Source organism: Tursiops truncatus, chromosome 8, assembly GCF_011762595.2.
Source record: "Tursiops truncatus isolate mTurTru1 chromosome 8, mTurTru1.mat.Y, whole genome shotgun sequence".
NCBI lineage: Eukaryota > Metazoa > Chordata > Mammalia > Artiodactyla > Delphinidae > Tursiops > Tursiops truncatus.
The window spans coordinates 56064715-56091721 of NC_047041.1; the positions used below are offsets into that span (position 1 = coordinate 56064715).

The window sequence follows — 27007 nt, forward strand, 5'->3', positions numbered from 1 at the left end:
AAGCCAAACCCTGCCTGCAGACGTATGGGGGGGCGGGCCTTGGGAGGTGGGCGGGGCTACCTGGTTATTTGCATTTATGCTAATTAACCCCGTGAGGAGCAGCTGGTCTAACCCGTCTGCTGAGAGCTGCCTCTGCTCGCCTCTTCAGCAACCCGCTTGCCTGCATGTGACTTGAAGGACCCTCGGTGCCTGTTCCTCTTCCTCCTGCCTTGGTGGGGTCTGTCTTCCTCCCTCGTCCTTGCACGTCCGTCAGTCCGTCAGTCCGTTCGTCCATCCACAGCACCTGCTCGGCTGTCACAGGGCTGGTTTGTGGCCCTGGGCTGGGGCTCTCTTGCCTGGGCTTCACCCAACCAGTGGAATCAGGCCGTAGGGAGGGGAAGTTTCTGGGGATCTTGTTGCTTCTGACTCCCGAGGACCAATGTGGATTCCCCTGCGGTCGAAGGCTGTCCTGTCACCGGACAGTGGCCAGAGGGGGAGGACCTGGGCGAACATCAGGAAATACCTCCAGGGCCAAGCAGCTTTCTCACTCCAGCTCCAAATCTACACTTCCTTTGTCCCCCAGGAGATATTTGGGATATGGGGTTTTAAGTCACCCCATGAGGGCACCCCATGTGGCTGGCTGAATTCTGTGGGGCTTGGGCCTTGGGTGGGCCTATGTGGACATGTCTTATAGTAGAAGGGAACTTACTGTTCTTAGAAGCAGCCCTTAGCCCTGAAACCCCCTCAGGCACCCTCTTTTCCCACCCACATTTTCTCTGCCCCCCTATTTAGATTGGCCTACCCCCCCTCCCTGCCCCCCACAGACCCTGTCTTATCCAAGATCCCTCAGGGTAGAATGTGAGCTGACACTTCCCTGGAGAAAAGGGGTTTTCTCTTCCAAGCCAGGCCCACTGCTTCCTGTGCAGAAAACAGGAGTGCTTTCTTCGGGTGGTTGAATGGGGCTTCTTGGGCCTGTTCTTGGGGGATTCAGAATAGAATTTGCTGTGAAACTACTGGTGGCCTGGCCTCTTTGTGGGAATAACTTCCTCCTCTGGCCCTAACCCAGCCACACTGACCCCCTCTCCCAATTTTATGTGTCCCTTGACCCCAACTCCTCAAGAACCAGGTCAATTTCCAGCCCTTAGGCAAACTCATGCCTCCCTCTGGTATTTCCACAACTGGCTGGTCCCACTGTCATTGATGGGCATCCAGATGTGCCAACCTGGCAGGCCTTTCTATCCGAGGCCAGTCCCAGAGGCCAGCCTCTGGGTCCCACCTGGCTGTGCAGGCTCTCCAGCCCCTGGATAAGCCTACTCTCCCTGCCCTGCAAACACACCCGTTTTCCTTGTCTTTCCCACCAGCGACGACGACATCGTGTTTGAGGACTTTGCTCGCCAGAGACTGAAAGGCATGAAGGATGACAAAGAGGAAGAGGAGGACGGTACCGGCTCTCCACAGCCCAACGACAGATAGACTGGGGCCGGCCCTCCCTCCGGGCAGCTCCAGGTCCTCTCTCACACACTAGGATGCTTGTTTGTCTTCTTCCTGCCCTGGTTCCCCCTCCCCTTTGTTCTTCCAGCTTCTACCGGGGGCCCCAGTGGTCTTTCAGGTCACGGTGGTGAACCTCTGGCCTCAGGATTGGCCCTGTCACCATGCCAACAGGGCCACGTGCACCACCCTCACCACTCTCACTGCAGTCACCTCTCCATCCCCCGCTCTCTTCCTGTTGACCCCCAGAAAGGCCAACATGGCTCTGGTCTTGGAATTTGACTTGGGATGGGGAGCAGAAAGGGGAAGATGGGGCATGAGGGCTTGGAGGGGCGGGGATGGGGGCTCAAGACACGTGAGAGGATGTCCACCTTCCCAGGTGATTAACACAGTTCTGGCAGCTAAAACATGACCGACTCGAAGGCCAACCTCTGGCTGGGAGGGGCAGACCGGTGGATAGATTCTCCGTGCAGTTCTTTTCGCAGTTTGGACCCACCAAACACCTCTCCCCTTCCTCCCCCATCCCCCCCCCCCATGACCCTCTGTGACTGACAGTGACATTGGTGAAGGTTTGTGGACCCCAGGAATGGAGCAAAGTAGCTGGACTGACTTTCTTACCAGCAGTTACCTAGTCTAAGGCAAGTTATGTGAAGTAGCCCAAGTCTATTTCAGTATCGTCAGGATGTAATATCCTAACTGCCTTGTATCTTGTGTGTGTGTCCTATCTACAAATATGCACAGAGGAAGAAAGAGAGAAGGGAGGGGTCTTCAGAAAGCACCAAGGTCCCGAGGAGGTTTCCTGAAGGGTGACTCTGAGAGATGGCGGCGGGCTGGGAAGATGAGAGTCTGCCCAGCTCCCTTCCTTTGTAGACCTAAGAGTGATCAGTGACCCCTGAAGTGATTACTGGTGTGGGAAGTGAGGGCTACCGGTGTCCTCCTGCCCTTGCAGTTCTCCAGGGCCGGGCTGGGCTGCCCCTGCAGGCTAGGAGAGAGCACCTGAGGTCCCTGTGCCCACAGTCAAAGAGGATCCTTCCCCAGAAGGTGGCAGGGTCCATCAGGATGCCCTCACCTAAAAGGAAGGGGGGGACTCCTTTGTTTCCTTGGGGAGTTGATGACCGCCCCAGTAGTTCCCAGTGTCATGGGTACCCAGTACCCATTGGCTAGTGTTGGTGTGATTGGGACATGGGGCATTTCCAGGGCAACAGGGCAGGCAGACAATGAGGCAGAAAGTGTTAAAAGGTATCTGTTTTTGTCTGACCTTTACTGCTCATTTACTGTGTGACCTTGGGCAAGTTCCTTTCCATCTCTGGGCCTCAGTTCTTCACCTAGAAAACCAAGGGGTTTGACGAGATGATCACAAAGGGCCCTCCCAGCTCTGCCTCCAGGAATTCGTGAACATTAGAGCTTCTGGTCTGGTGGGTGGAGCCAGAGCCACTGACTCTGATCTGTCTGCTACCAGCGAGGATTCATTGGACCCCAGAGGTGGCAGGGCCATGGAGAGCACCTAGCACCACCACCCCACACCCACTCCAGGCCTGAGAAAGGCCCTTCTTGGGCTCCTGAGGGGTTCTGTGATGTCAAGCTGTGGCCACAGCTAGCATGAGCTGCTTGGCCCTAGGGCCCGAGTGTTACAGAAGGACAGAGCTTGTATTTGCTGAGGTGGGTGGGGGAAGAGCTTGTGATAAGCCCTCCAGTACTTCACACCCCCTTTGGATGTCCTGAAGTTTACCTTATACCCAAGCAAATATATTGCTTCGCAGGGCAAGGGGATCTCTTGCTCCTTTCTATCCCTGTCCCATACTTGTAAAAAGGGAGATGGCGAAATTTTATTGTACAAGTTGCATCTCAACCCTTTTCAGTCCAGCCCCTCCTGGGGTGGACCGAGCAACCACGTTCCATGGTGAAATTACCCAGTTCACGTGCCTGGCGCTGTACCCCAGCCCTTCCCTTCTGAATCTCATGAAGACTCAACCCTAGGGACCCCTACTCCAGGTCAGAACCAAGTCAGCTTGGGGCAGTCACACACCCATGGCCAGTTCTGGGGTCCCAGCTGCACCCAGCCCCTCCCAGAACCTGCTGGGCAGTCTGTACCTCATTTGGGCAGCTGGAGAGTTAATGAGCTGTTGGAACAATGCATGGCAAGCATATGCTCTTCAGGGTGGTCTTCTGGAACCTTTGGGGCTGATATAAGACCCTTTAGGATTTGGGGGTGATCACTTGCCTACAAATAGACCTCTTCCCCCATCCCTAACCCGGTCACACAAAAGCTTTTTCAGGCTGGTTTCTTGACCTCCTTCCGCCTCAAAATCACGCTCACCATATTGGGTTTATCCCAGTGTTGAACCGAAATTTCTCCAGCTGCAAGAAGCATCATGGGCCCATTTAGCCTTTTATTTACTCTTTGGGCCCAGGGTTGCAGAAGGGCAGTGGGCAAGTTCATTTGAATTTGGCTTAACCATCCTTGGTTGACAACTTCTCCGCCTGGCGCAGAGCACTGGAGACACAGAGTTGGGTCAGTCCCAGCCCCTGTCCTCAGGAAGTGCATGGTCAAGGGAAAGTTTTACGGGAAGTAGCGAGGGGGCCATTGCATTCAGGGTTCCGTGATCACTGCTAGTCTGTATAGTGCCTTGATATGAATTAGAAATGGTGTCCCTTCCAGGTGGATTCCACCCACATTGGAATGCACAGCTTCTTGAGTTGTCACAGGCTGGAGTTTAGCCCCACTTGCCCCTGGGCTGGGCGCCCTCCTGCACAGACATGCACTGCAGCCCAGTGGGACGCTCAGGCTTCTTCCTGAGAGAAAGAACATACAGATCATCTTGCCAAGTTTCTGGTTGGTTCCAGACCCCGCTTCTCCTGCAGTCCCTAAGCATGACTGAGTTCTTCTCTGCAGGGCCCCTCTCCATCTGGAGTCAGCCTGTCCAGGGGAACCCTTGGAGTGAAACTGGGGGTAGGGGAGCCCCACTGGGCTCCAGGCACCAGCCCACAGTACTGGCTCTCTCTGTCCACACATTTGGAGCCTGTGCTGACCCTGCCTCTCCACACTGAGACTTTGCAGTGGGCCATGCGGGTGGCATGTAGATAGCAGTCTGGGCAGGAAGGGAGAGCACGGCTCGGGGTGAAAGTCCGCAGGCAGACGGCCAGCTGGACTTCCTCAGCCTTCCAACCTAGAGAAGAGTTCAGTCCCCGTGAAGATAAGGACAGAGTTCTTTGGCTAGACTCCACGGGCCTTCTCAGTCTCAGAGCCCAGACAAACTGAGAGTGGACTCACTTGGGGTCTTGGTTCAGCTGGCGGAGTTGCTGACAAGCTGGTCCCACGCGGTGCCGTGAAGAGCACCCTGGCCTGCGAGTCCACGATGCCGCTCCGTGTTGGCTGTTACCACCCAGCTGAGGAGCCTGAGCAACTCATTCAACCTCTTGGGATTGGTTTCCCTAACTGTAAAATGAGACTGCCATCCCTCTCCCGCCCAGCTCGAGGAACTTGTGAGGCCCAGAGGAGATGCAAGTCAGCTCTGTAAGTTGCATACGGCTGCCCAGGCTGTGGCCCTGCTGCTGCGGGGGGGTAGCCCAGGGTCACACAGGAAGTTTGCCGCTGGCAGAGCCCTCCCAGCCATCTTCATCTCTTGCCCCCATGTCACTTAGGCAGAGGTCAGCCAGGATGAGACGAGGCCAGTTCGGCTTTGGTGACCCAGCCGAGAGGGAAATTCAGATACTGTTCAGGAATGCTGTGTCTCCGGGCAGTGGTCCCAGCAACCCAGACAGAGAGACTGGACATGGATTGTGTCAGTGATTGGGGGGGGTGGGGGCACACCTTGGTGTCAGAGGTCAGGAAGCATTGGATCTGATCCCAGGTTAGGGACAGCCTCGTCCCCCAGGCCCAGGGGTGCTAACCCCCCCACAACCCCACTAGAGAACCCCAAGGGTGAAGTGGAATAGAAGTTGCCTGCCCCTTCCCTTCAAAGTGTAAGACCCCCTCCAGGACCAACCAGAGCTGCCAGTTGTCGCTTCTTGGTGAAACTTGGGAGGGATTGGGGTCCGGGGAAAACCCAGGCCTCTTACGCTGAGACCCGAGCCCCAGCTGACGCATCCCCGGTGGTTTCAGCAGCCCACAAAGGCAGCTTCCCTCCTGCCAGCGACTGGGGGCTGGACATCCTCCACCCATCCCAGAGGAAGGCATTAGGCCCCGATCTTGGACTCTTATAGGGTCTCATGGACATAGGCCTATACCTGTTCTGGTTTTTAAAGTCAACAAGGACCAAAACAGACTCCCCCGACTCGTGCATAAGCCTGCCTTGGGCCTGGCATTTTGCTTTCCTGGCCCGGGCAGCTCCCTGGACTGGAATGGCCTACCCATGGGGCAGGATCCCCACCTCTACCACTCCCCTGCAGGCTCACTGCACGGTGGCTTCAAAGAGAGGCCCGTTGAAGGGGGAGCATCCTCCCCCCATCACTCTCTCCCAACTCTTCACCCCGAAAGGGAAGTCAAAGCACAGATCCCCAGGACCCATGACCCGTAGACTCTGACACACTGGTTTTCAAACCAGGTGCTGTGGAACCCCTGGTGTGCCACAGAGCTTCGTCAGGGGCTGCTAAGGTGGGAGAATGGGGGTGGAGGCCGAGGATAGGTCTCCAGCCCTCCCCGCCATTCCCACTTCCACCAGAACAACTCTGCTTTTATCTGTCTTGCCTATTGAGGTTTCACCTTTAAACTTTCTTTTGAAGAAAAACTTCTTCAAACCACCATTCTGAGGTTTGATCTTAGACCAGCAAGCCCAGCTTCTATTCTTGCATTTCCTGTTGGAATGACTCTAGCATTCCAATATAAAGTATCGTCCTATTGGAACTTGGGTCACAGACCCAGGCTCAAGCATTTGCTTATTCGCGCGCACACACACACACTTGGTTTTGTAGCCCACCCCCACTGAAGCTCCGGCCTGGGTTTCATTTGGGCGGGGGCCTGGTGCTGTGAGGACGGGTCTTGGCCCTGAAATTGGCCCAGGCGTTGTGGGGGACCATGGAGGAAGCAAAGAGGCACAGCCCCACCCCAGGACTTGTGTCTGTGCCCCAGTGTGACACCCCACTCCCCCGGCCCAGGCCCATGAGATGGCAGAGGGACAGCGTGGTGGGAAGAGAAACTAGAGTTAGGTTCCTCTTTATGTACAGCCAGCTTTAGTAAAAGAAACGCCAAGGGAGGACTTTATGACAAAAGTCCCTCCTATGAAGGCAGGATTCCTCCAGAGACCCTTTAAGCAGCAAATTTCCCTCGAGCAATTCTCATAGGATTCCATGCCCACCTCTGCGGTCAACTGAATGTGTGGGCAACAGGCGGGTGTCTGAAGAGAGGCTGGTTCCCTACCTCCAGTCCCCCAGATTTTCTTCCTGCTGGTCTGCCCCTCTGCCCAGGTCCCTCACTGGGGCTGACTAAGAGGTGGGCACTTCGGGGAGACCTGGACCAGCCCTGGGCACAGCATCCTGCCCGGTCCCCACCCAGGGCATCCAGGTGGAAATGTGAGAGTCGGGGCACAACAAGCCACGTGGCATGGGAGAAAGAGCGCCCAATGCTATTCTGTGTTCAGTCCGAGTGTGCCCTTGGGAACCTGACCTCCGTTTCCCCTTGTGTAAGATGGAGATAGTGCCCGGCTCTGCCCAACTCAAAGGGATTACTGCAAGGGTCATGGGAGAGGTGGGTATGAAGGGGGGCTCACAAATTCGGGGTGTGGTCATGGCCTGCCCTGGAGATCCAGGAGCACTCGGGGGATGATGGTTGGATGGGCCGTCTTCCTGGGACGTCTCTGCTCAGTGTTGGGGTCTAGCCACAGATGTCGGGGGAGGGGGCTGCGCCTTCCTTTCCAATGGGAGCCGGCACTCAACCTGGTACTGTGTGTGGATCCTGGGTGTGAGGAGTGACAGGTGGTGGAGACTGGTCTCCAGGTCTGTGGCCCTTCTGTTAAGTGATTCTTTTGTGACACCCTTATTCCTGGGTCACCTGCCAGGTTTATCTGTTGTACCTGTGGCATTCCTTATTATGTCAGATAAGTTATTACAGTTTATTCAACTCTAACAGGACAGTTCTAACCGTTCTAATGAAAAAAAGAACCATAAATAGGAGACCATTAAAGGTCTTTTATGACAGATGCTGGCTGTGCTTTTATTTCTGTCTCATAAGCCCATGGCAGGACATAGACCAGCAGAAGCTGTCCCTGCTGCCCTGGACTAGCTGGGTCAGGTGGTGGCCCCAACTCCAACCTGGCTGCTCACCCCCTTCTCCTCCCCTCGCTGCCATTTACCAGCCTTTGGGCCTGGGGAAGTTGCCAAACCTCTGATCCTTCTCAGACACCACTGGGTCCCATGACCCCTGGTTTGCGCCTGGGGTGAAGCCGTCCCATCTTCTCCCCACTGACCACTTCAGCTGGAGTCCTGTCCCAGTCCCAGCCCTGGTTCTTACTCAGTTCTCATCTCCTGCTCTGCTGGGTCTCCCCGAAGTCACTTCAGTTATCCATGACTTACCCACTGCCTGTTCCAAAAGAACACATGGGAGGAGTGGGGATATAGGTGAGGAAGATTCAGAGTCCTAAATGACAGTGTATCGTATTAACACGAAAGGAAGATGCTGCTGAATGTAAGATGGCTTTCCTAGAAAATTGGTCCTGTGTGTGAAACCATTTTATTTTTTACATTCCTGTAGAATAATGTGCAACTTAGATCAGTGCATTGCCCTCCTGGTCGGCCAGAGGGTGGTCTCTTTCCTCTGATGCTCCCAGCCAGAGAAGGGTAATGGGCAGACACTGACATTTGAATCAGGAGACATGAGCTAGAGCTTTGATTCTGCCCTCCCACGTGGACTGTATCAGTCCAAGTCCAGATAAACGGAGCCTATGCCAGTATATCAGTAGCAGGAATTTAATCAAAGAAACTGGTTGTGAAAATGTTGCAAGAGTTGAAAGGGCAAATGGGGTGTAAGGCAACCCAGGTACAATAGGAAGTCACTACCATCTGTAGGGTGGAAGGACAAGGGAGAAGAGGTGGTGGTACGGAGCTAAGGACCAGGGAAGCCCAACAGGGCTGTTGAGGGAGAGCGTAGCTGAAGAATCCAGACCATAGAAGAAAAGCCTCTGTTCCTGGGATGCTGCCCAAAGCAAGAGGGTGGGGGAAATACTCTGATTTCTCCTTTCCTCCTGCCCTCCTAATGGCAGACTCGAATTAAAAGTTAATTTTCAAGGAATCTTGGGGAATGTAGTTTGCAATGGTCAATGCCCTGCAATACAGAGCAGGAGAAGGTCAGGGGATTAGATCTGAGACCAAGTAGGCAAGTCACCAGCTCTTCCTTAATCTTCTCATCCAAAAACCAGAAATAATCCTATTGGCCTGGATACCACAATTTAGAAGGAGTACCCTGACACCTAAACAAGGCTCTAAACATGGAAGAGGTCTTTGCGGTTACCTCTTAGCTTTGAGCTTTTCTCCTGTCACTGTCTTCATGGTGTTCTGAGACTTCATTTATCTTAGCTTTTAAAATTTTCAGCAAATCAAAATAAATTGTGTAGGAGTTTCAAATTCTGGCCAAAACAGAGTAAGTCCACTACAGCCTATCTCTCCTACTGATTACATAAAAACCCTGGACAAAAATACAAAACACAACTACCTAATGACTCTGAAAATTAAACAAAAGCAGGCAAATGGTCCTGGGAGTAAAAATTTGGAGAAGTAACCTGCATGGGGTAGATTTCCCTTTTATTTCTCCTTTCTCTTGTGGATTTGTGCTGCGATTAGAACCACCCACAGCCCAACAGACAAATTGGGTCTGAAACTAAATCAGCTGATAACCTCTTGAAACAAAGACAACAACAACTACAAAATCAACGTTCTATCAAGGATTATAACAGGGGGCTTCCGTGGTGGCGCAGTGGTTGAGAGTCCGCCTGCCGATTCAGGGGACACGGGTTCGTGCCCCGGTCCGGGAGGATCCCACATGCCGCGGAGCGGCTGGGCCCGTGAGCCATGGCCGCTGAGCCTGCGCGTCCGGAGCCTGTGCTCCACAACGGGAGAGGCCACAACAGTGAGAGGTCCACGTACCAAAAAAAATAATAATAATAAGGATTATAACAGGACCTAGAGTCTACACAACATAACATTCACAGTGTCCAGGATACAATCTAAAATAACTCAACATACAAAAGCCAGAAGAAGAGGATGATCAATGAGGATGCATGATCAGTATACAAAAATCAATTATACTTCTGTAGAGTAACATCAAACAACTGGATCTTGAAATTTAAAAGACAATGCCAAATAAAAAGATAATACCACCTACAATAGCACCAAAATGGAAATATACTTAGGTATAAATAGGAAAATATGTGCATAATCTCTATGTACATCTCTAAAGCACAAAATACTGATGAAAGAAATCAAAGAAGACCTAAACAAATTGAGACATGTACTATGTTCATGGATTGGAAGATTCAATGTTGAATATGGATTCGATATGGATTAGAAGATGTCAATTCTCTACAAACTATAGATTCAGTGCAGTCCAAATCAAGATCTCTGCGGGATTTTTTCTTTTCTTTTGTATGTATAGACAAGCTGATCCTAAACATTATATGGAAAGGTAAAGGAACTAGAATAGCCAAGCAATTTTTAAAAGGAAGAACAACATTGGAGTTGCCTACTAACTGATCTCAAGACTTACGATGAAGCTACAGTAATGAAGACAGTGTGGTAGTGGTGAAAGAATAGACACCTATATCAATGGAATGAACTCCAGAATCCAGAAATAGACCTGTATATATCAACTGATTTTCCAAAAAGGTGCAAAGGCTATCCAATTGTTCTTCCCAATAAATAGTGCTGGCGAGGGTGTGGAGGAACTGGAACACACACATGGCTGGTGGGCATACCGAATGGTACAGACACTTTGGAAAACAGTTTGGCAGAGTTTCTTATAAGTTTAAAGATACTTACTGTAAGACTTAGAAGTTCCACTCCCCAAATAAATGAAAAGTTATGTCCCCACAAAAACCTGTCTGTGAACGTTAATAATGGATGCATTCATAACTCAAAAACTGGAAACAACCCAAATGCTCTTCAACTAGTGTGAATGGATAAACTCTTGTACAGCCATACAATGGGATACTACTCAGCAATAAAAATGAACAAACTAGTGGTACAACAACAAGGATGAATCTCAAACGCATCATGCTAAGTGAAAGAAGCTAGACTTAAAAGGATAAATATGTATGCATCTATTTATAAGACATTCTGGAAAAGGCAAAACTATGGGGATGGAAAACAGACCACTAGTTGCCAGTGGCTGGAGTTGAGGAAGGGTTGGCTACAGAGGGGCAGCAGGAGGTATTTGGGGGGGTGATGGAACTGTTCCATATCTTGATTGTCAAAATAAACTGTATGCCAAAAAAGAGTGGGTTTTTACTCTATGCAAATATGTATCTCGTTAAAAAGCAAAAAAAAAAAAAAAAAAAAGAAACTAAACAATCTATAGCTCACAAACCGCAAACTATTTACTGGGCATGTACCATTTGCTGGGGCTTATGCTGGACCTTGAAGACACAAAGATTAATAAGACAGTCCCTTTCTTCAATGAGTTCACGAATTCACAGGAATGTAAGGCGTGACGAAAAAGATTTGGACTTGATGTTGAGGGATATTGTAGATGGGGGCTGACACATACTCATGGTGTGCCATGGGAGCACTAAAGAGGGGCGGGTGGGATAGGAAATAAGGCAAGCTTCCTAGAAAGGGAATTGCTTCAACTGAGTTTTGAAGGATGAGAAGCAGTTAAGCAGGTGAGGAGAGGCTATGGGCATTCCAGATAGAAGGGGTGGCCCACGGGAAGCCCCAGGTGGTGAGACAACCTGGGACCTTCAAGGAATTGTAAGGACTTCAGTTTGGCTAGAATGAAGGGAAGCAGAAGAGCTAACAGGAGATAGGAGCAGACCATAGCCATGGGGAGGAAGGTTAAAGATAATCTGTCCAAAGAGCTTTTTATCCAGAAGACGGTGGGACAGGTTTTAAGCAGGGCAGTGAGATGCATCAGCTTCATGCACTTTTAGGATCACTCTGGCTGCATTGCAGAGGATGGACCAGAGGGGAAGGCTGGAGGCAAAGGGATCAAGAAGGAAGCTGGGACAGGGATCCGGCTGAGAGATGTAGAGGTTGGGGCCAGGTGGGGAAGCAGAAGGACTATTGGAAGGTAGAATGGTCATAACTGGCCTCCCACTCAATATTTGAATATTCAGTCTCAGAACCTTTGCACTCGCTGTTTCTTCTGCCTGGATTGATCTTTCCTAGGCGGTTTGCAGAGCTCCTTCCTTCCTGTTGTTCAGGGTAAGCCACCTTCTCAGAGGAGCCTGCCTGACTACCCCATTCAAAGGACAACCTTTCCCATCACTCTTACAACACTCTGTTTATTTCCCTCATAAGAGGTATCTTACTTGTTTATTGTTCTTGGTGGAAGCACATGGGCTCTGAGTTCTAACCCCAACTTGACCCCTTTATTAGCAGTAAGCAAATTATTCATCTTTGTCTTAGTTTGTTCATTTGTAAAGTAGGAATAGTAACACCTACTTCATAGAATTGTCATCAGGCTAAAATCGGTTAATATATGTAAAGTGCCTAGAACAACTGCCAGCTTCTTCCTAGCATAGTGCTTGGCGCATAGTAGGCACTTTATAAAATATTTGCTGAATGGATTTGACTAAATGAAAGAAGGAACATTCCCATGTTCACCAGCAGATGGCGCATGTACGGAAAAAAAGTTAAAACTGCGGCCACTCTCACAAATTGGCCAATAGATGTCACTATAGCTCCCTGGGTCAAGGAACCAAGGCTGAGACAGGCTGTCAGTGGTAGATGTTGCCCAGATAGGACGCTGGACAAGAATTCCAAATGGAGGGCCAGAAAGCTATAATTGTATTAAAAAGTCAAAGTCTAAAAGCTAAAGCTAAATTATGTTTTACATGATTACATATTCTAAAGCTGCATTTTCTTTCTGTTCTCTCACTTTATTGAATAGTAACAAGGAGCTGACCATGCAGGCATCTTCTATAACTGCAGCCTCAGTTCAACAAGGTGAGAGGTTGTGGGACTTAAAGGGAGTGGGCATCAGACATACAGCAGAAGGAGGCCAGAGCGAGCCCTGCGTGATGCCTCTTCCTCTGCGCTTTGGTCTTCTGTGGGGTGCAGTGCTCAGAAATCTCTGTGCGCCAGGGTCAGGCACCCAAAAGGGAACTGGGCCCAGCCCCTGCAGGGAGTGTCTGGTCTGGTGCAGACAATGGGCCAGAAAACAAATCAGTCCAAATGAAGGTCTGGGGGTGTCCAGAGACAGGAAGAAGAGGGTGAGGTCAGGAAAGCAGAGGGGACCATTGAGCTGTCCTGCTGCTCTCTGTTGGGGGTAAGGCATCCCAGGCAGAGGGTACTGTGTGAGCAAGGCATGGAGACTGGAATAGCTAGCTGGGCTCTGTTACTAAAATCTGAGTAGTCTGGTGCGGCTAGAGAGTAGCATTCAGGAAGTTGTTTAGCATCGCTGGAGGACAGGGGCAAGGACAGGGGGTGTATCAGTTATCTAGAGCTGGCAGACTAGCTAGTCTAGCAGTCTGGCACTTTTTCTTTTCCCCTCCAAGTCTTGTCAAAAGTCATTGTAGCCCAGGGCCCAACAGCCTGGTACAGTCCTAGTTTATTCTTGTCCCAGTGTAATTATTATTATTATTATTTTTTTTTTTTTGCGGTATTCGGGCCTCTCACTGTTGTGGCCTCTCCCATTGCGGAGCACAGGCTCCGGACGCGCAGGCTCAGCGGCCATGGCTCACGGGCCCAGCCGCTCTGCGGCATGTGGGATCTTCCCAGACCGGGGCACGAACCCGTGTCCCCTGCATCGGCAGGCGGACTCTCAACCACTGCGCCACCAGGGAAGCCCCCCCAGTGTAATTATTAATAGAGGTCCCTTTCACTCTCCAAAGTTTCCTAGTTTGGATGGTCACCTTAGTTTGGGGCCCCCATGCCTCCATTATCACAGTGACCCCATCTTTACTGAGCACAGGAGCCGGGTATGGTCCATCTCAGCAGGTGCTCGGCAGAGAGGAGAGGCTCAGGAAGGATGAGTTTCATGCAGGGGGACCTCAGAGCCTGCGGGTCCAGAACAAGCCCCTTTCTCCTCTCGGAGAGGGTAGAGATGCCCCTTCCCTTGAGAAGGAGCCCCCATCAGAGTGTCTGCCTGCAAGAGGCTGGGGCAGGTTTCTGAGGCCTCCTGGAAGCTGCTGATGGAGGCTGAAGAGAGCTCTCCACCCTTTCCTTGCTGGCTTTTTGCTCATCTCCAGGGCACCACAGGCCTGGCCGCAGGAGGCAATGACCACAGGGGTGGAGATACAGAGTTTGGAGATGGGGCAGAACTGCCAGATACTCAGACCCAGAGCAGGGCAGGGATGGCCCCAGGGGGCACCCTGAGCTCTGGATCTGCTCTGCTCCTGACACCCTGTGTGACCTGGATGGGCTCCTGCACTCGCTGGGCCACAACTTCCCCACTAGTACACTGAAGGGTTAGTTGAGGGGGTCTCCATGGGACTGGCCATCCCCGGGCAAATCGCTGTGAGGCAGGGCTGAGGGAAGAGGGTGGAGGTGGAGAGGGAGGGGTAGGGGGCAAAGGCGGGGACTCTGAAGGCAGCCAAGTTCATTACCACAGGAATATTAACTGCCCCTGTAACTTCTCCCAGTCCGGGAAAGGCCATGCCGGTAAATTAGGGCCATGAGTCTGCCAGGCAGAGACTTAATGAAGAAGGAGATGGACTTCAGTGAGAGCAGGGAGTGCCTCTGGAGGTCACAAGTCCAGCCCTGGCCTGACAGAAGGAACCTGGAGCCAGGGACGGGCAGGGGGTGTCCACAGTCGGGGTCGGACTGAACCAGAAAGGCACGAGCCGGCCCTGCTGTGTTCACTGCTGAATCCCCAGCACACAGCACACAGTAGGGCCTAACCAATGCTTCTGACTGACTGGGGTCCAGGCGACGTGGCAAGTCATGCTGAGCTCAGACTGAAACCCAGTCCTCTGGACTCCAGCTGGGCCCTCACTTATTCCCACCCCAGACCTGAGGGGCCTGGGTAGGAAAGGGGTCGCAGAAGTAAAAGGCTTCTCAAGGAGATGGTGATCGTGGCTCCCCTTTGTGTTTGAGAGGAAATTTCAGTTTTTACAGGGTCACAGAAGCCCAGGAAGTCTGACGTGTTTCTCGGTGCAGAGCTGCCTTGATGTGTTTCACACTTCTGACAGTCACACACGTTTTCTCTCTCCTCTACCTGCTCTCTAGCCCACCTGCTCTTTAAGGGCACATCCTGGATGGAGCTTCCCCCCTGGCACTTGGCCCCTGCAGTCACCTGCCCACCTCAAACTTCCAGCAGCATTCACAGCATCTGATTAGAGGGGGAGGTTAACCATTCGGTGAGTCCCTGGCACTGCTGAAAGAGGGTCTGCAGTGAGTGGGTGACGTCAGGGTGTCAGGGGAGGGCCAGCCAGACCCCTCCATCTCACCTTTTCCTGCAAGACCTCTTTGTGGCCCCTTCCCTTACCCCCCTGCCCCTCTGGCTTCCCATGGGCACGGCTTAGCTGACTCCTCTCTCTGTCTCCTGTGCCCAGCATAAGGCCTGGCACAAAAAGGATGGGCAGAAGGAAGGAACAAGTAAGAGCACCACGCAGTTCTCCCGGCCCACATAGCACACCTCCCCACTTCCCTGACTTCTCTGAGGGTGGAAGTCCCTCTAGTTCCTCCCAGTGGAGAATGAAGGGAACGCAGAACCATCTTACCCACACACATCATCCTAGCTATCCCCAGCCATTAATGGTCTTCTTGAATTATCAGACTAACAGATCGTCCTGCATCTAGGCCTTTGTACAAGCTGATACTTCTGATCTTTCTCTGTTCTGCAACTCCTGCTCATCCCTCAAAACACTGCTCAAATGTGACTTTAAGAAATTTCCCTAGGCTGGGTACAGGGGCCCTGACTCTGAGTTCTCATGGTTTCCTGGGACTTCTTTTCTCTAGAACTTGATTGAACAGAATTTCTCCTCTGGGTCATTAGCTTTTCTAGGACTGACAAAGTTGTATTTAGTAGAGACTAAGAAAATGGCTGGATTTGCAGAGGAGGCTGGGGCCCTGGGGCCCTGCTGATAGTTCCATAAAGCCAAAGGCCACTGACAGGCTGCAAGAAGGGAAGCTGCTCAGAGGCAACATTTAATGGGAGTCAGTGAATGGCACTAAGGTTAAATGTCAATTGGCATACATTAGGTACTCAATTAGTTGATTTTTGACAACTATTGGTTTGATATTTAGCTTAGCATCAGCTCTCATCTAAAACCCTCAAAGATTTTTGCTGACAGTGTACCACAGCTAGCAGCATGTTTTATTTGCCAGGACTTAATGTAGTCTTAGGCTAAATTACATTACGTCTTTGGAATTGGGCGGCGGGGGCAGGGGGTGGGGTGGGGTGGTGGGCAGGGTGACCTGTTAGAGACACAGTTCTCTAACCTGTGTTAGAGAGAACATCACCATTTCCCCCTACGGGACTGGCAAAGCACCCTTTGAAGGTCACTGATGGATGGGAATGCTTCAAGAGAATTTAACCCCTTCTCACGAGGAATGACTGGGAGAACGGGTAGGGAATTTGCTGGGAGAAGATGAGGAGGCTCGTGCCCTGCCAACCACTCTGTGAAGAGCTGTCCTGGGGTGAGGTGTGCTCCTGGCCTCAGCGCAGAGTTGGGACTGTCAGGGAGTCCCAGGCAGATTTCTCCGGCACCGGCACCGAAGGGATGCTCCCAGGAGGGGAGGGAGTAAGCTCCTCGAGAGAGGGTGCTCCTCACTTATACAGTTTATGAGCCTTCCCACGTTACCTCTGAGGTCCCTTTCAATGTTTAGAAGACACAAATTCTAGAATTAGGGCTTCCCCGGTGGCGCAGTGGTTGAGAGTCCGCCTGCCGATGCAGGAGACACGGGTTCGTGCCCCGGTCCGGGAAGATCCCACATGCCGCGGAGCGGCTGGGCCCGTGAGCCATGGCCGCAGAGCCTGTGCGTCCGGAGCCTGTGCTCCACAACGGGAGGGGCTACAACAGTGAGAGGCCCGCACCAAAAAAAAAAAAAAAAAATTCTAGAATTACACAACCCTAAGATTCTAAAATGCCAGAATTCTAGGCTTCTGCCATGTGGTTCTAGGGCTCTGAGACCCTGAATGTAAAATAATCCAGCCTGGGGACCTTGAGGTAGGAGACAGCCTCTTATCCTGGCCCTACTGGCCCAGAACCCACCTGTCTCCTTGTTCCACATATCTCAAGGGGCTATTTTATCCACGTCCCCCACTGCTAGGCCACCTCTCTTCTCAGCCTCTCACATATCCAAGGTGCAGGTCTTAACCCTCTAGCCAGGAGAGCGTGGCGTGACACAGGACATAAGGGAGTACCAGGTAGTTCAACAGAGGGGACGATGTCAAAGCAGCAAATAATGATTCCTCCTCTTTTCTGTCTGAATTAACTGCCTCTGATTGTCTGCAGCTGGATTTGTTCCCTGATAGCCTCATCTGATGCTAGTGTCTGTCAGTCCAACTACATCTCCCCCGTGACCCTCCACCTCACCGCAGTGATGAGGAACCGAAGGTAAGATGTAGAGAAAGTGCAGGACCCTACCCTGGCTGCGGATAACACTGTCTCAGCATAAAAAGCGAACTGGTTTGGAGAGCAATGCCATCCCAGTGGGAAGTCCCTCCATGTGTCTAGCCTCAAGCTTACTATGTACAGTCAGAGCCCTTTTCTTCTCCCACAGTCCGGGAGAAGACATCAAGAGTCCCTGCTTCACCTCAGGAAGGTCTAAACTGCTCTAAGTGTCCCCTCCCACCCCCTTTAATGACCCAAGGTCAGCAGGAATGACATGGCACCGTTTACAAGAGCAGAGTATCTGAGATTATTGCAGACTTTATAGAAAACTGCCCAAGGGAGATCCAGATTTCCAGGGTGGGGTGGGAAGGCAGGCCTCAGGCAATATGTTGAAGGAGGGTGACTTCCTGCGTGCAGAGGCAGCACAGGCCAGCCATTCTGCCTGACCCAGGGGGTGGGAGTCAGGGAGAGGCGGCCCCTCCCACTCACCAGTTGTGCTTTGGGATCATGAAGAAGGCAGGGCGCTGAGGCTCTGACCCTGGACCGGAGGGCTTTTCCCTTCCTCTTCCAGAAGGCATACGGGGGGACAGCGGTGGGGAGGTGGCAGAGAGGACTCTCCAAGGGAGAAGGGTCACATGGGTGGGAAAGAGAATGTGGCCAGCAGCTCCCAGCCCTTCAGAGCCCCTCCCCCACCCCTCTCTGTGGCACAATGGTCAGGTGACCCTGGTTGTGAGGCCAGACCATCTACTTTGCACCCCCAGGACTCTCTCCTCCAGGATCTCCCATGGGGATCTGCTAGTATGGCTGCGGGGTGCTTCACATCTGCGCCTGTTTTGCAGGGCTAGAGAGCTCATCCTTAAGAGGAAAGGGGGCTGGGCATATCCCAGGGATGGATTCCTCACTGGACCCTGAGCCAGTGAGTGGCAGTGTGGGTACTGAGTGCAAGCGACGGATGTAGGAGGAATTGAGAGCCTAAGACTTGGGCAGGGGGAAGAAACTCAGATCGGGGTGAAGAGCTGAGAGTTTGAGATCGGGGACAAGGACTGAGTATTAGGGTATCAGAGCCAAAAGTGGGAAAGGCTGAGGATCAGCTCCACGCTAAGGCTATAAAGGGGTGTGCCTGTCCCTCGGATGGGAGAGAGAGAGAAGAGCTGAACCCCAAGCCTGGGCCAAGGAAGGGAGGGGCCTGAGCAAGAGCTGGGATGGTAGGTGGTATGAAATACATCCTCAGATTGGGGGAGGGTGCCCAACCCTCAGACTCCCGGGATGTAGGTTCTATGCAGGATGGAGAGTTAAGAGCTCCCAAATGAGAAGAAAGGCTCAAAGTCCACAGAAACCTTCTGGTGGGGTTGCTCTGCTTCTGAGACCAGAATGGGATGTGAGGGTCCCTGAGCCCTCGAAGGGAGCTGAGGGCTGCAAGCTGGAGTGTAGTCTAGGGGGATGTTTCCTGCTGAGAGGTCTGGGTTCAAAGCACAGGGTAGTGGAAGCAGTTCCAGGGCCTTCGGATTGAAGGACAGGGTCTCTGGGTGAGTGCTGAAAGGGGGAGGGGGCTTCTGGTGGTTCAGGAGGGCTGTCAGAGCTTGGGATGGGTGGATGGGGTTTCTGGAATCAGAAGAGAGTGTCTCTGGATCTTTGATGGTGACAGCTCTCAGAGGGGGAGGGGGGTAGAGCTTGGGGCCTCCAGGTGGGGGAGATGCCATAATCCAAAGGTCTCAGACCGGTCAGGCGTAGGTCTCAAAGCCCCAAGTTCGGGGGTCTCTCATACCCACGGCCTCGGGACAGGTCATCAGGGGGAGCCCCCAAGTCCCAACAAGCGAAGCTCAGAGGCCCGAACCGGGGGAAGTGGCCCCAGAACCGGCGGGGGCGGCCGAGGCGGGCGCGCGGCGCGGGTCTGCGTCCTGCTCGTAGCGGTAGTGGTAGCCCTCCATCTGGTCCCGGCACGCCTCGCGCAAGTTGCGCATCCAGCGCTGGATGCCACGGCGGTTTAGGTAGAGCACCATTAGGAAGATGAGGCCGATGAGCGCCAGAACCAGCCCGAAGAAGACGTAGGAGGCTTCCAGCTCCGGGCCGGCAAGTTCCACTTCTTCCCCGCGACCGTCGGCGTCGCCTTCGGCGCAGCGCAGCCCCGCCTCGTCCAGGTCCAGGAAAGGCCGGTCGTACAGCGCCCGCGGGGAGGCGCAGCGCAGGCGCCCCGCGTCGGGTACGCGCTCCGTGGCGTTGCGCATCCAGGCCAGCAGGGGGCGCGCAGCGCAGCCGCAACGCAGGGGGTTGTCGGCGAGCAGCAGGCGCGGCGCGGGGAGGCCGCCATCGCGCTCTAGCGCGCGCAGCTCGTCGGGGCCCAGGCCGGCCAGCGCGTTGAGGCGCGCGTCCAGCTGCTCCAGGCGCGGCCGGCGCAGCGCGGCGGACGGCAGGTGGCTAAGCGCGTTGCCCGACAGGCCCAGGAGGCGCAGCTCGTCGAGCGGGGCGAGCGCGGCGTCCAGCGCGGCCAGCAGCGCGGGGCCGCCCCGCGCCAGCGCGTGGTTGAGCTGCAGGGAGCGCAGCGCGGGCAGCCCGCGGAAGGCGTCGCCGCCCAGGGCGCGCAGCGGGTTGTGGCTCAGGTCGAGCGCCGCCAGGCTGGGCAGCCCGTCGAAGGCGCCGTCCTCCACCATCTCGATGTTGTTGTGCGTGAGGCGCAGAGCGGTCAGGAGCGGCAGGCGCACGCCACCCGCCGCCTCCGCCTCCGCCTCCGCCTCCTCCCCGTCCGCGTCCCCGCCGGCGAAGGCGGCCGCGCGCAGCACAGTCAGGTTGGCGCCCACGATGGTGAGATTGCGCGCGTCGGGTGGCACGTCCCGCGGCGGCTGCCGGAGCTCGGCGCCCGACGCGCAGCGCAACATCAGCTTAGGGCCGCCGAAGCAGTAGCACTGGAAGGGACAGGGTGCGGCGGGTCGGCTCAGCGCCGCCGCCAGGAGCAGCAGCCCCGGCAGCAGCGGGCCCCTGTGCTCCGGCTGTCCCGCGCGCGGGGCCATCACGGCTGCCCCCGCATCCAGCGCCCGGGCCGCCGCGCTCACCAGTGAGTTCGGAGCCCCGTGGGGGCGGGGAGGGGGGCGGGTGGGGCAAGTCTTCGATCGGGAGCGCCCGGCGGTTGTGGTCTGTTCTTCCGCTGGCTCTACAGTCCGAGGAGCCTTCACTTTCCTGGCTGGGGCGAGAGGGGTCAGGCGGGGAGCGGAGCCCCCCGCCCCCGGTGCCCTCTTCGCCCTGCGCACCGGCCTCCGACTTCTGCGGCCGTTCTGGGCTCGGAGCCGAGTGGGCAGGGTTTGCTTCCCCCCTCCCCGCCTCCCGGCCTCCTCCTCCGCCCCCGGCGGTGTCTCCGCGCCCTCCTTGCGGAGAGGCGGGGTGGGAGGCTCCCGAGAACCAGGGCTTTCGGCTGCTGCTCTTTCTCTTCCCCCCTCTGGGCTCCCGGACTGCTGAGAAGTTTGACTCTCCGAGGTTCTGACTTATTTCCCCCTCATCTCCTCCCTAGCCCCCGCGCTTAGGCTGGTACCTTCCCCCTCCCTCTCTGGGATGTGTGGGGTGGGGTGGGGCCGGGCTAGGGAGAGCAGGCAGGTGGGTCAGCATCACCGGCCGGCCGAGAATTTGGGGGAAGGACTTTAGGGCTCCTCCTACCAGCGCAGGCAGGGATGAGGGGTGGGCTGGGAAAGTTCCTCATTTTTCAGCCTCTACCTTATCCTTGAGATCAAGGAGAGGGCTGTGCTAGGAGTGAGGGAAATCCCCAGCCTCAGCCCCCTCCTCTGCCACCCCAGTTACATCAGGCCTGGCTCGGTCAACAACCCTGCGAGTCCCGGGAGATCAACGTCTTCTCCACCCCACCCCATCCACCCCGAGGAAGTCAGCGACATCCCCTCCTCCTTCCACCCCTCCTCCCCCCAAGTCACTGGCTGCTCCGCCGGGAGTTCTTCCATCTGATTTCCTTCACCAGGCTGGACTCTTCCCCCAAGCACTCTCCTAGGCCCGGGGACCCAGTGGGTGTGGTGATTCAGCTCTTTGCTGTCCCCTCCCTGCCCCAGCACCTTGGTACCCCCGCTAGGCTGTTCTGGGTCTCAGGACCTTAGGGTTGTTGGATACCATCAGCTGCCCCTCCTCCCCTCCAGGGTACCTCACCTGTAAATGTTGAATGGGTTAGGAGGGTTTGTGAGACCGGGAGCAGATTTTGCAGCAGGGAGTGGGGGTCTCAGAAGGGGCCAGGGCTGAGCTGTTTATAGGTTTGTTTTGTTCTGGATTTTTTTTTTTTTTTTTTTTTTCCAGAACTGGGAAGCTCCAGACCTGATTTAAAGGGACAGACTCCTGAGAAGGGAGCACTCCTTGCCTTGGCATGAATTATTCAGGCTGGAGAGGCTGACGCTTGATCCGAAAGCCCTTCTGGTATCAGCAGAGCTGGTTGGGATAGAGGCTTCCCCCAACCTAAGAGTCATTCTCTTTCATCTGAATTAGGGATTGTTGGGTTGACTCCTTCCCTGAGGTTATATTTAACTGATCAACCAACAGATCAACGCCACTTAAGGAGAAGAGGTAGGAAAAGATGTAGACCCTGCAGTGGCCTGGGTCTCAGACAAGGGCCATTGTTAAGGCCCAGGGCTGTGGATGCTGGGGGTGGGGGGGGTGGCCTCCCCTTCCCCTTCCCCTTTCTCTCCCCTGTCCCCATTGTCACTCCCAAGTATTGGCAGATGAGAATAGTAACTTGCACAGGCATGTTGGCCATGTCTGTACAGATGTACATGTGCGATTGTACATGCACGTGTACACATAGAAGCAAGCTTAGCACGTAAACAGACCTAGGTGTGTTCACGCGTAAGCACACACACACTCATGCTCACTTGGGTGTGCATACACATGCATAGGAAGGCTTGCATAAGCTTGTGCACAGTTCCAGGCAGCCTCAGATGTGCCTCTTGCAAGTACATGCAGGCCCATTCGTACGCGTGCGCATAGAAACATAGATTTGAGCGCATCCTGGCATGTGTCCGTAGATTCATAAGCACATGCATATTTGAACCTTCCTACCTCTGGGGCCATGCAAGTGCCTGGGTGTGTTCTCAGAGGGGCAAGCTTACAGACTCCTGCGTGCAAGCACATGTATCCAGAGGTCGGCCAACACACCCTGAGCCCACGCCTGCCCTCGGTCTGTGGAATTAACAGGGTGTGGTGTCTTTTCTTATATGGGCACAAGAGCTCAAACAGATGCCACTGAGGTGGAGCCCTCAGCTCTTGCACTCACCCCAGTCCAGGTCCACGTCAGCTCCAAGCCCCAGCCATGACATCTCCCCCAGTGGGAGACACTGGCTCTTCTTCACTATTGTGTTTCCGGTACAGGGACTAGCACAGGAGACTGTGCAGTAAATGGTCGTAAATGAATGAATGAATGAATGAAAAGGTCTTTGCTTTTCTGTCCTGCTGCATAGAGCCCCTTCTGCCTCCGGCCACTAAGAAATCACAGACCAACTGCCAAGGCCAGATCTCCCTCCCCAGGTCCCATGGCGGCTGGTTTCTGATGGGCTGATGCCTGCTGAGTAGCAGGCAGCTTTGGTGGTAGGGGGTTGGGGTGTGTGTGCAGGTGCTAGACACCTCAGTTGGGGAAAGGAGGACCAGAGGGAACCTAGGACCATCAGGTGGCAGAGAACAAGGCAATGACTGTGTTTTATAAATGGGGAGGTGAGGCCAGAGGGCCAGGGACTTGCCACAAAGCCTGTGGTCCTCAGGGCTTTGCCTAGAAACCTGGCCCCAGGGTACTTGCGCAGGGCTTTGTCGAAGGTAGTAGCTGCAACTGAGAGGGGCCAGCACCACAGGGAAATTTCATCCTGACCCCAGGAACCTGAGGCCAAGAACAGATGCCAGGGTGGGTCTGGTGTCACCTTGGACCTCTCTCCACCTCTGGGCTGTCAGCTTCTACTTCTGCAAAGTAGGTGGGCTTTTGAATTCCTGTCATTCCTGGTCCTTTCAGAGCTATTGTGATAACGTGAAGGGAAAAGGTTTTGAAACAAGAAAAGCCATATCATTAGGGTCTGGCCACCTAGCATGCTTGTGACTCTAGATGAGGCATTGCCCTTTTCTGGGACTAATTAGTTCCCATGTCATTTTGCTCTGTTCCATGTTCCTTCATCTCCCAATACCTCAAATTCTTGGTAGATAGTAAAAGGAGTGAGTCTCCACTTGCTGTCTCCGTATATGCCTCTACCCTGCCTTCTCCCCACCCTCCTCTTTGTGCAGGTGTTCCTTTTCTCTGTCCAGGTTCCCCCAGAACCAAGTCTGTGAGCCATTTGGGGCTCTCTGTTCTCTGGAGGAATAGCCCTCTCCGTCTTGGGGTTGTCAGTGTTCAGTATGCAGTAGGTGTTCAATAAATGTATGTCCAGTTGTGTCTGAGGCTGTGTGTTTATTCTCTGATGCATCGAGTGGATTGCTCGCTGTTTGCCCCACCTGAGGTGCTCTCTCCCCTTGATTCTATTTCTCCAGTCCAGCCTACTGTCCCTCAGGGCTCAGCTTGAGTTCTGTCCCCTCCAGGAAGCCTTCATGGCTTCCTTCTCTCTCTTTGAACTTCACTGAGTGATCAGAGGGCTAGAGCTCTCCTGAGCCCCCTGACTGTCAGCAGTTGGGGCTCAGAACTGTCTGATTTCTTGTGTTGTCAGCCCACAGCTCAGAGTTTCAGCATGGAGAAGGCACCAGGGAACATTTACAAAATGAAATAATGATTTAAAAATCTCTGGCTCGATCCACCCTTGTGAAGCAAGCTAGGTGAAGATCCTCCATCTACATTTTACACCAGGAGACGGCCTCCCAGAAAGGTCAAGTGCGTTCCTCAAGGTTGCACAGCTAACTGGGACCCGCCTGACAGGAGCTCAGGTTTCCTGCTCATCTCCTTTGCCGCAGCCCTCCCCATCCTAGGTTATCTCTCTAGGGAGTGTGACTGGGTCGGATCCCAGGGGAGCCTGTGGGCAAAGAGCACAGGCACTCAGGATTTCCTTAGGACTCAGCAAATGAATCACCCCAGCCCCACCCAGGCAGAATGATCCTGTCTGCCCTGTGCCAGGTTGAGAATCCCCCGTGTCAGCCACGCTGGACCCCAGTTCTTGAGTTTATTACCCCACTAGGTCCCAGAGCCCCTCTCAGCCTTTCAAGGAGCTGTTCCTTCCCCTAAACCTCCTATACCCTTTGCTCCCTGAAAAGGCCCTACCCTTTATAAGCTCCACTAAGCCTTGGTAGGGAGCCTGGAGAGGTTTTCAACTTCCCTGAGGTCACCCAGCAGGTAGCCCTTCCCCATCTGCCTCCAGCTCCATTCTGTCCATTAGGGGCAACTCAGTGTTACTGGAGCCTGTAGATAAGTCTGCCTTTCCAGCTCTGTTTCCCTCTCTTCAAAGGTGTGTGTGTGCACGGGCTGATCTTGGAGGGCTTTTGAATCCTGTGCCCCTTGGCCTTTTAGGGATGAGGGTCCTGGAGGGGAAGGTAATGCTGTGACTTGCCCAAGTTGGTGCCCCCACCTTTTTAACATGTGACCTTGAACTTGCCCCCCAATTATAGAGCAGTGGTAGGATAGTCTGGGGGTCCTCCTAAGTCTGATGCTGTAGCAGCCTGCAATCCAGGCTCCCTTTATCCTGGCGGCCCTCACGCTGGCCTCCCTTTCCCTCTGCCCCCCCCTTTCTCTGAGACAAGTGGAGGAGCAGCCCGGCAGGCCTGACATGATGAAGCTCAGTCATTAGGTAGCGGGGGAGGCCCCAGGTTCTCTTGCGTAGCATCTGCGCTGGTGGGGAGGGGAAAACTCCACTGCAGGCTTTGCTGTTCCCGTTTCTCATTACCCCCTCCCCCCACTGCCATGAGACACAGGAAAATCCATAGACCCAAGATTCATTTTCTCCATTGAGTCAGCAGAGGCCACACTCTGCTTCTGAGGGGCGGGCAACCAGCTTTTAAATAACTCTCCGATATTTAATACCCTCCTCCTCCACTCTGTGGCCTGGGCCTCTGGGGAAAGGCTAGAATAAATGGGTTGGATGAATCCTCTGAAAGTCATAAGTGCTCCTGCCTGCGCCTCAACCCACCCTCCTCCACCCAGACTTCCAGGCCATGGGGAAAAATACCAATTTCTTACTACCTTTGCACTGTGCTTTACAGTTTCTAAGTGGTGCCCCAGGCTGGGTTTGTCATCCCCAGTTTAGAATTGGAAACTGAAGTTTAGAAAAGAGGACGACCCCATCTGGCTTCTGGTCTTCGTCTGCTGCTGGCTGGCTGTGGGACTTTGATCAGGTCCCTATCCCTCTCTGGGCTTCTATTTCCTCACCTGTGCTACAAGGTGGTTCAGCCTCTGGGTTGCCGCTAGTCCCTCTAGCTGTTACATTTCACGAGCTGCTGCCCTGGTCTAGGTCTAGGTCTCCTCTCATGGAGCTGCTTTTTGCCTCCATCCTCTTGGGGAAGCTAACGGGCAGAGCAGACGGAGGCTCAAGGCCGGGCAGGGTCTGGCCCCAGGATTCTAGTGTAAGTCAGGGACAGGAGTGGGTGGGGGAAAGGGAAAGGAGCAGAGCTGGATTCTTTTTTCCCCTCCTCCCCAACCCCCTTCCTTTCTTTTGCAGGTAGAGGTTAGGACAGACAAAGGGCAATAACATATTTAAAGCTTGGCTTCCTTAAAACTCAGGGTCTCAGCAGCTGCAGATATAATTTGAGAAGTTGGGAGCAAAACCCTCTTCCTAAGCTGTGTCAGGGTCAGGCTCCTGATAATGGAAGTTAGTGGGCCCAGGTCTCCTGGCTTCACCACTGTTCTGTGTCATTTGGAAGACAGGGATTGATATCTCCATTGGTTATATGAGAACACTGGGAGGTTAAGAGCTGTGCTTGGGGTCACCTCAGACTAATGATGGAACAAGGTCTATAATCTAGGATTTCTGATTCCCATTTCATCCCACTGCCTGCTGTAGCAGGAAATTGGGGGCTGAGGGACGGGAATGGAAGAGGCATGTGGGTTCCTGCTTAGTCTTACTTTGCTCGACTTCCCTAGCATCCTCTTGGGTCCTCATGAGCCTCTTGAGCTGTACCAAGCCTTCTACTTCTAAAATTACAGAATCTTAGAATCAAAACGTTGAATTCTAAGAACCACAGACTCCGAGAGCCACAGAGCCATGGTCTGTTTGAATCAGAACATAAGACATGGTGTTGGTAATATGAATGGTGGTGAAGCACTTAGAGCCTGCGGTAGGTTGTTATATTAATGTTTCCCAATGAAACCTGCCTATCTGTATCCACACTTTTATGCTGTCCCTTCCCACACTGACTTTGGTTTGGCCATGTGAATTCCTTTGGCTATGGAGACATCAGCAAATGTAATGCAAGCAGAGGGTTAAAAAGGGATTGTGCCTGGGGGCTCCCCTCTTCCTGCTCCCCTGAGATGTCCATGTATAGAAACCAAAGTAAGCCTCTTAGAGGAAGAGACCAGCAATGAGTCATCCTGCTGAAGCCCTCTAGACCAACCACCTCCCAGATGATCTTCCAGCTGATTCCAGCTGCCTGAGTGACCCTAGATAAGACCAAGAGAACTAGCTGGCCCGAGCCCAAATTGCTGACTCACAGAATTGTGAACAGATAAAGTGGTTGCTGTTTTAAGCCATTAAGTTTTGGGGGGTGGTTTGTTACACAGCAGTAGATAACTGACTCAGAGCCTTAGAATTAGAATTGTAGCATCTTAATCATAGATTCCACATACCCCTCAATCACAGTATCATAGATTTCTCAGACCAGAAACTGGAATCTTTGATGCAGTACCCGAGGAATCGAAGGGTCCTGAGAACTCACTTCTTTAACTCTAACCCAATGCTGAATTCTCCTTTAATTCACAGAACAATTGACCTACTCACTCTTTTCCAACCTGGAACCCCCTGCTCGAG

The 27007-nt window shown here is 53.6% G+C and overlaps 2 protein-coding genes across 7 annotated transcripts in view; one reads left to right on the forward strand and one right to left on the reverse strand.

Moving 5' to 3' along the window:
* Positions 1 to 27007, forward strand: part of ARRB1 (arrestin beta 1) — a 122578-nt gene that overhangs the window by 70813 nt on the left and 24758 nt on the right. For 5 of the 6 annotated variants that reach the window (XM_033862266.2, XM_073808449.1, XM_073808451.1 and 2 more), the window contains exons 16-18: positions 1341 to 12558; positions 17013 to 17114; positions 21393 to 21656. In XM_033862266.2, coding sequence (XP_033718157.1) covers positions 1341 to 1452 — 112 coding nt within the window. In that variant the 3' untranslated portion in view covers positions 1453 to 12558; positions 17013 to 17114; positions 21393 to 21656. The remainder of the gene's footprint in view (positions 1 to 1340; positions 12559 to 17012; positions 17115 to 21392; positions 21657 to 27007) is intronic. The other variant, XM_073808450.1, reaches the window with a different exon arrangement.
* Positions 17412 to 20910, reverse strand: TPBGL (trophoblast glycoprotein like). The gene has a single exon (XM_033862267.2). It carries the CDS (start codon positions 20114 to 20116, stop codon positions 18932 to 18934), a length of 1185 nt encoding a protein of 394 aa, XP_033718158.1. The 5' UTR covers positions 20117 to 20910; the 3' UTR covers positions 17412 to 18931.

What these genes read in the sequence shown, in the direction of transcription:
- TPBGL (XM_033862267.2), bottom strand. Translation starts at nt 20,116, where the DNA reads ATGGCCCCGCGCGCGGGACAGCCGGAGCACAGGGGCCCGCTGCTGCCG.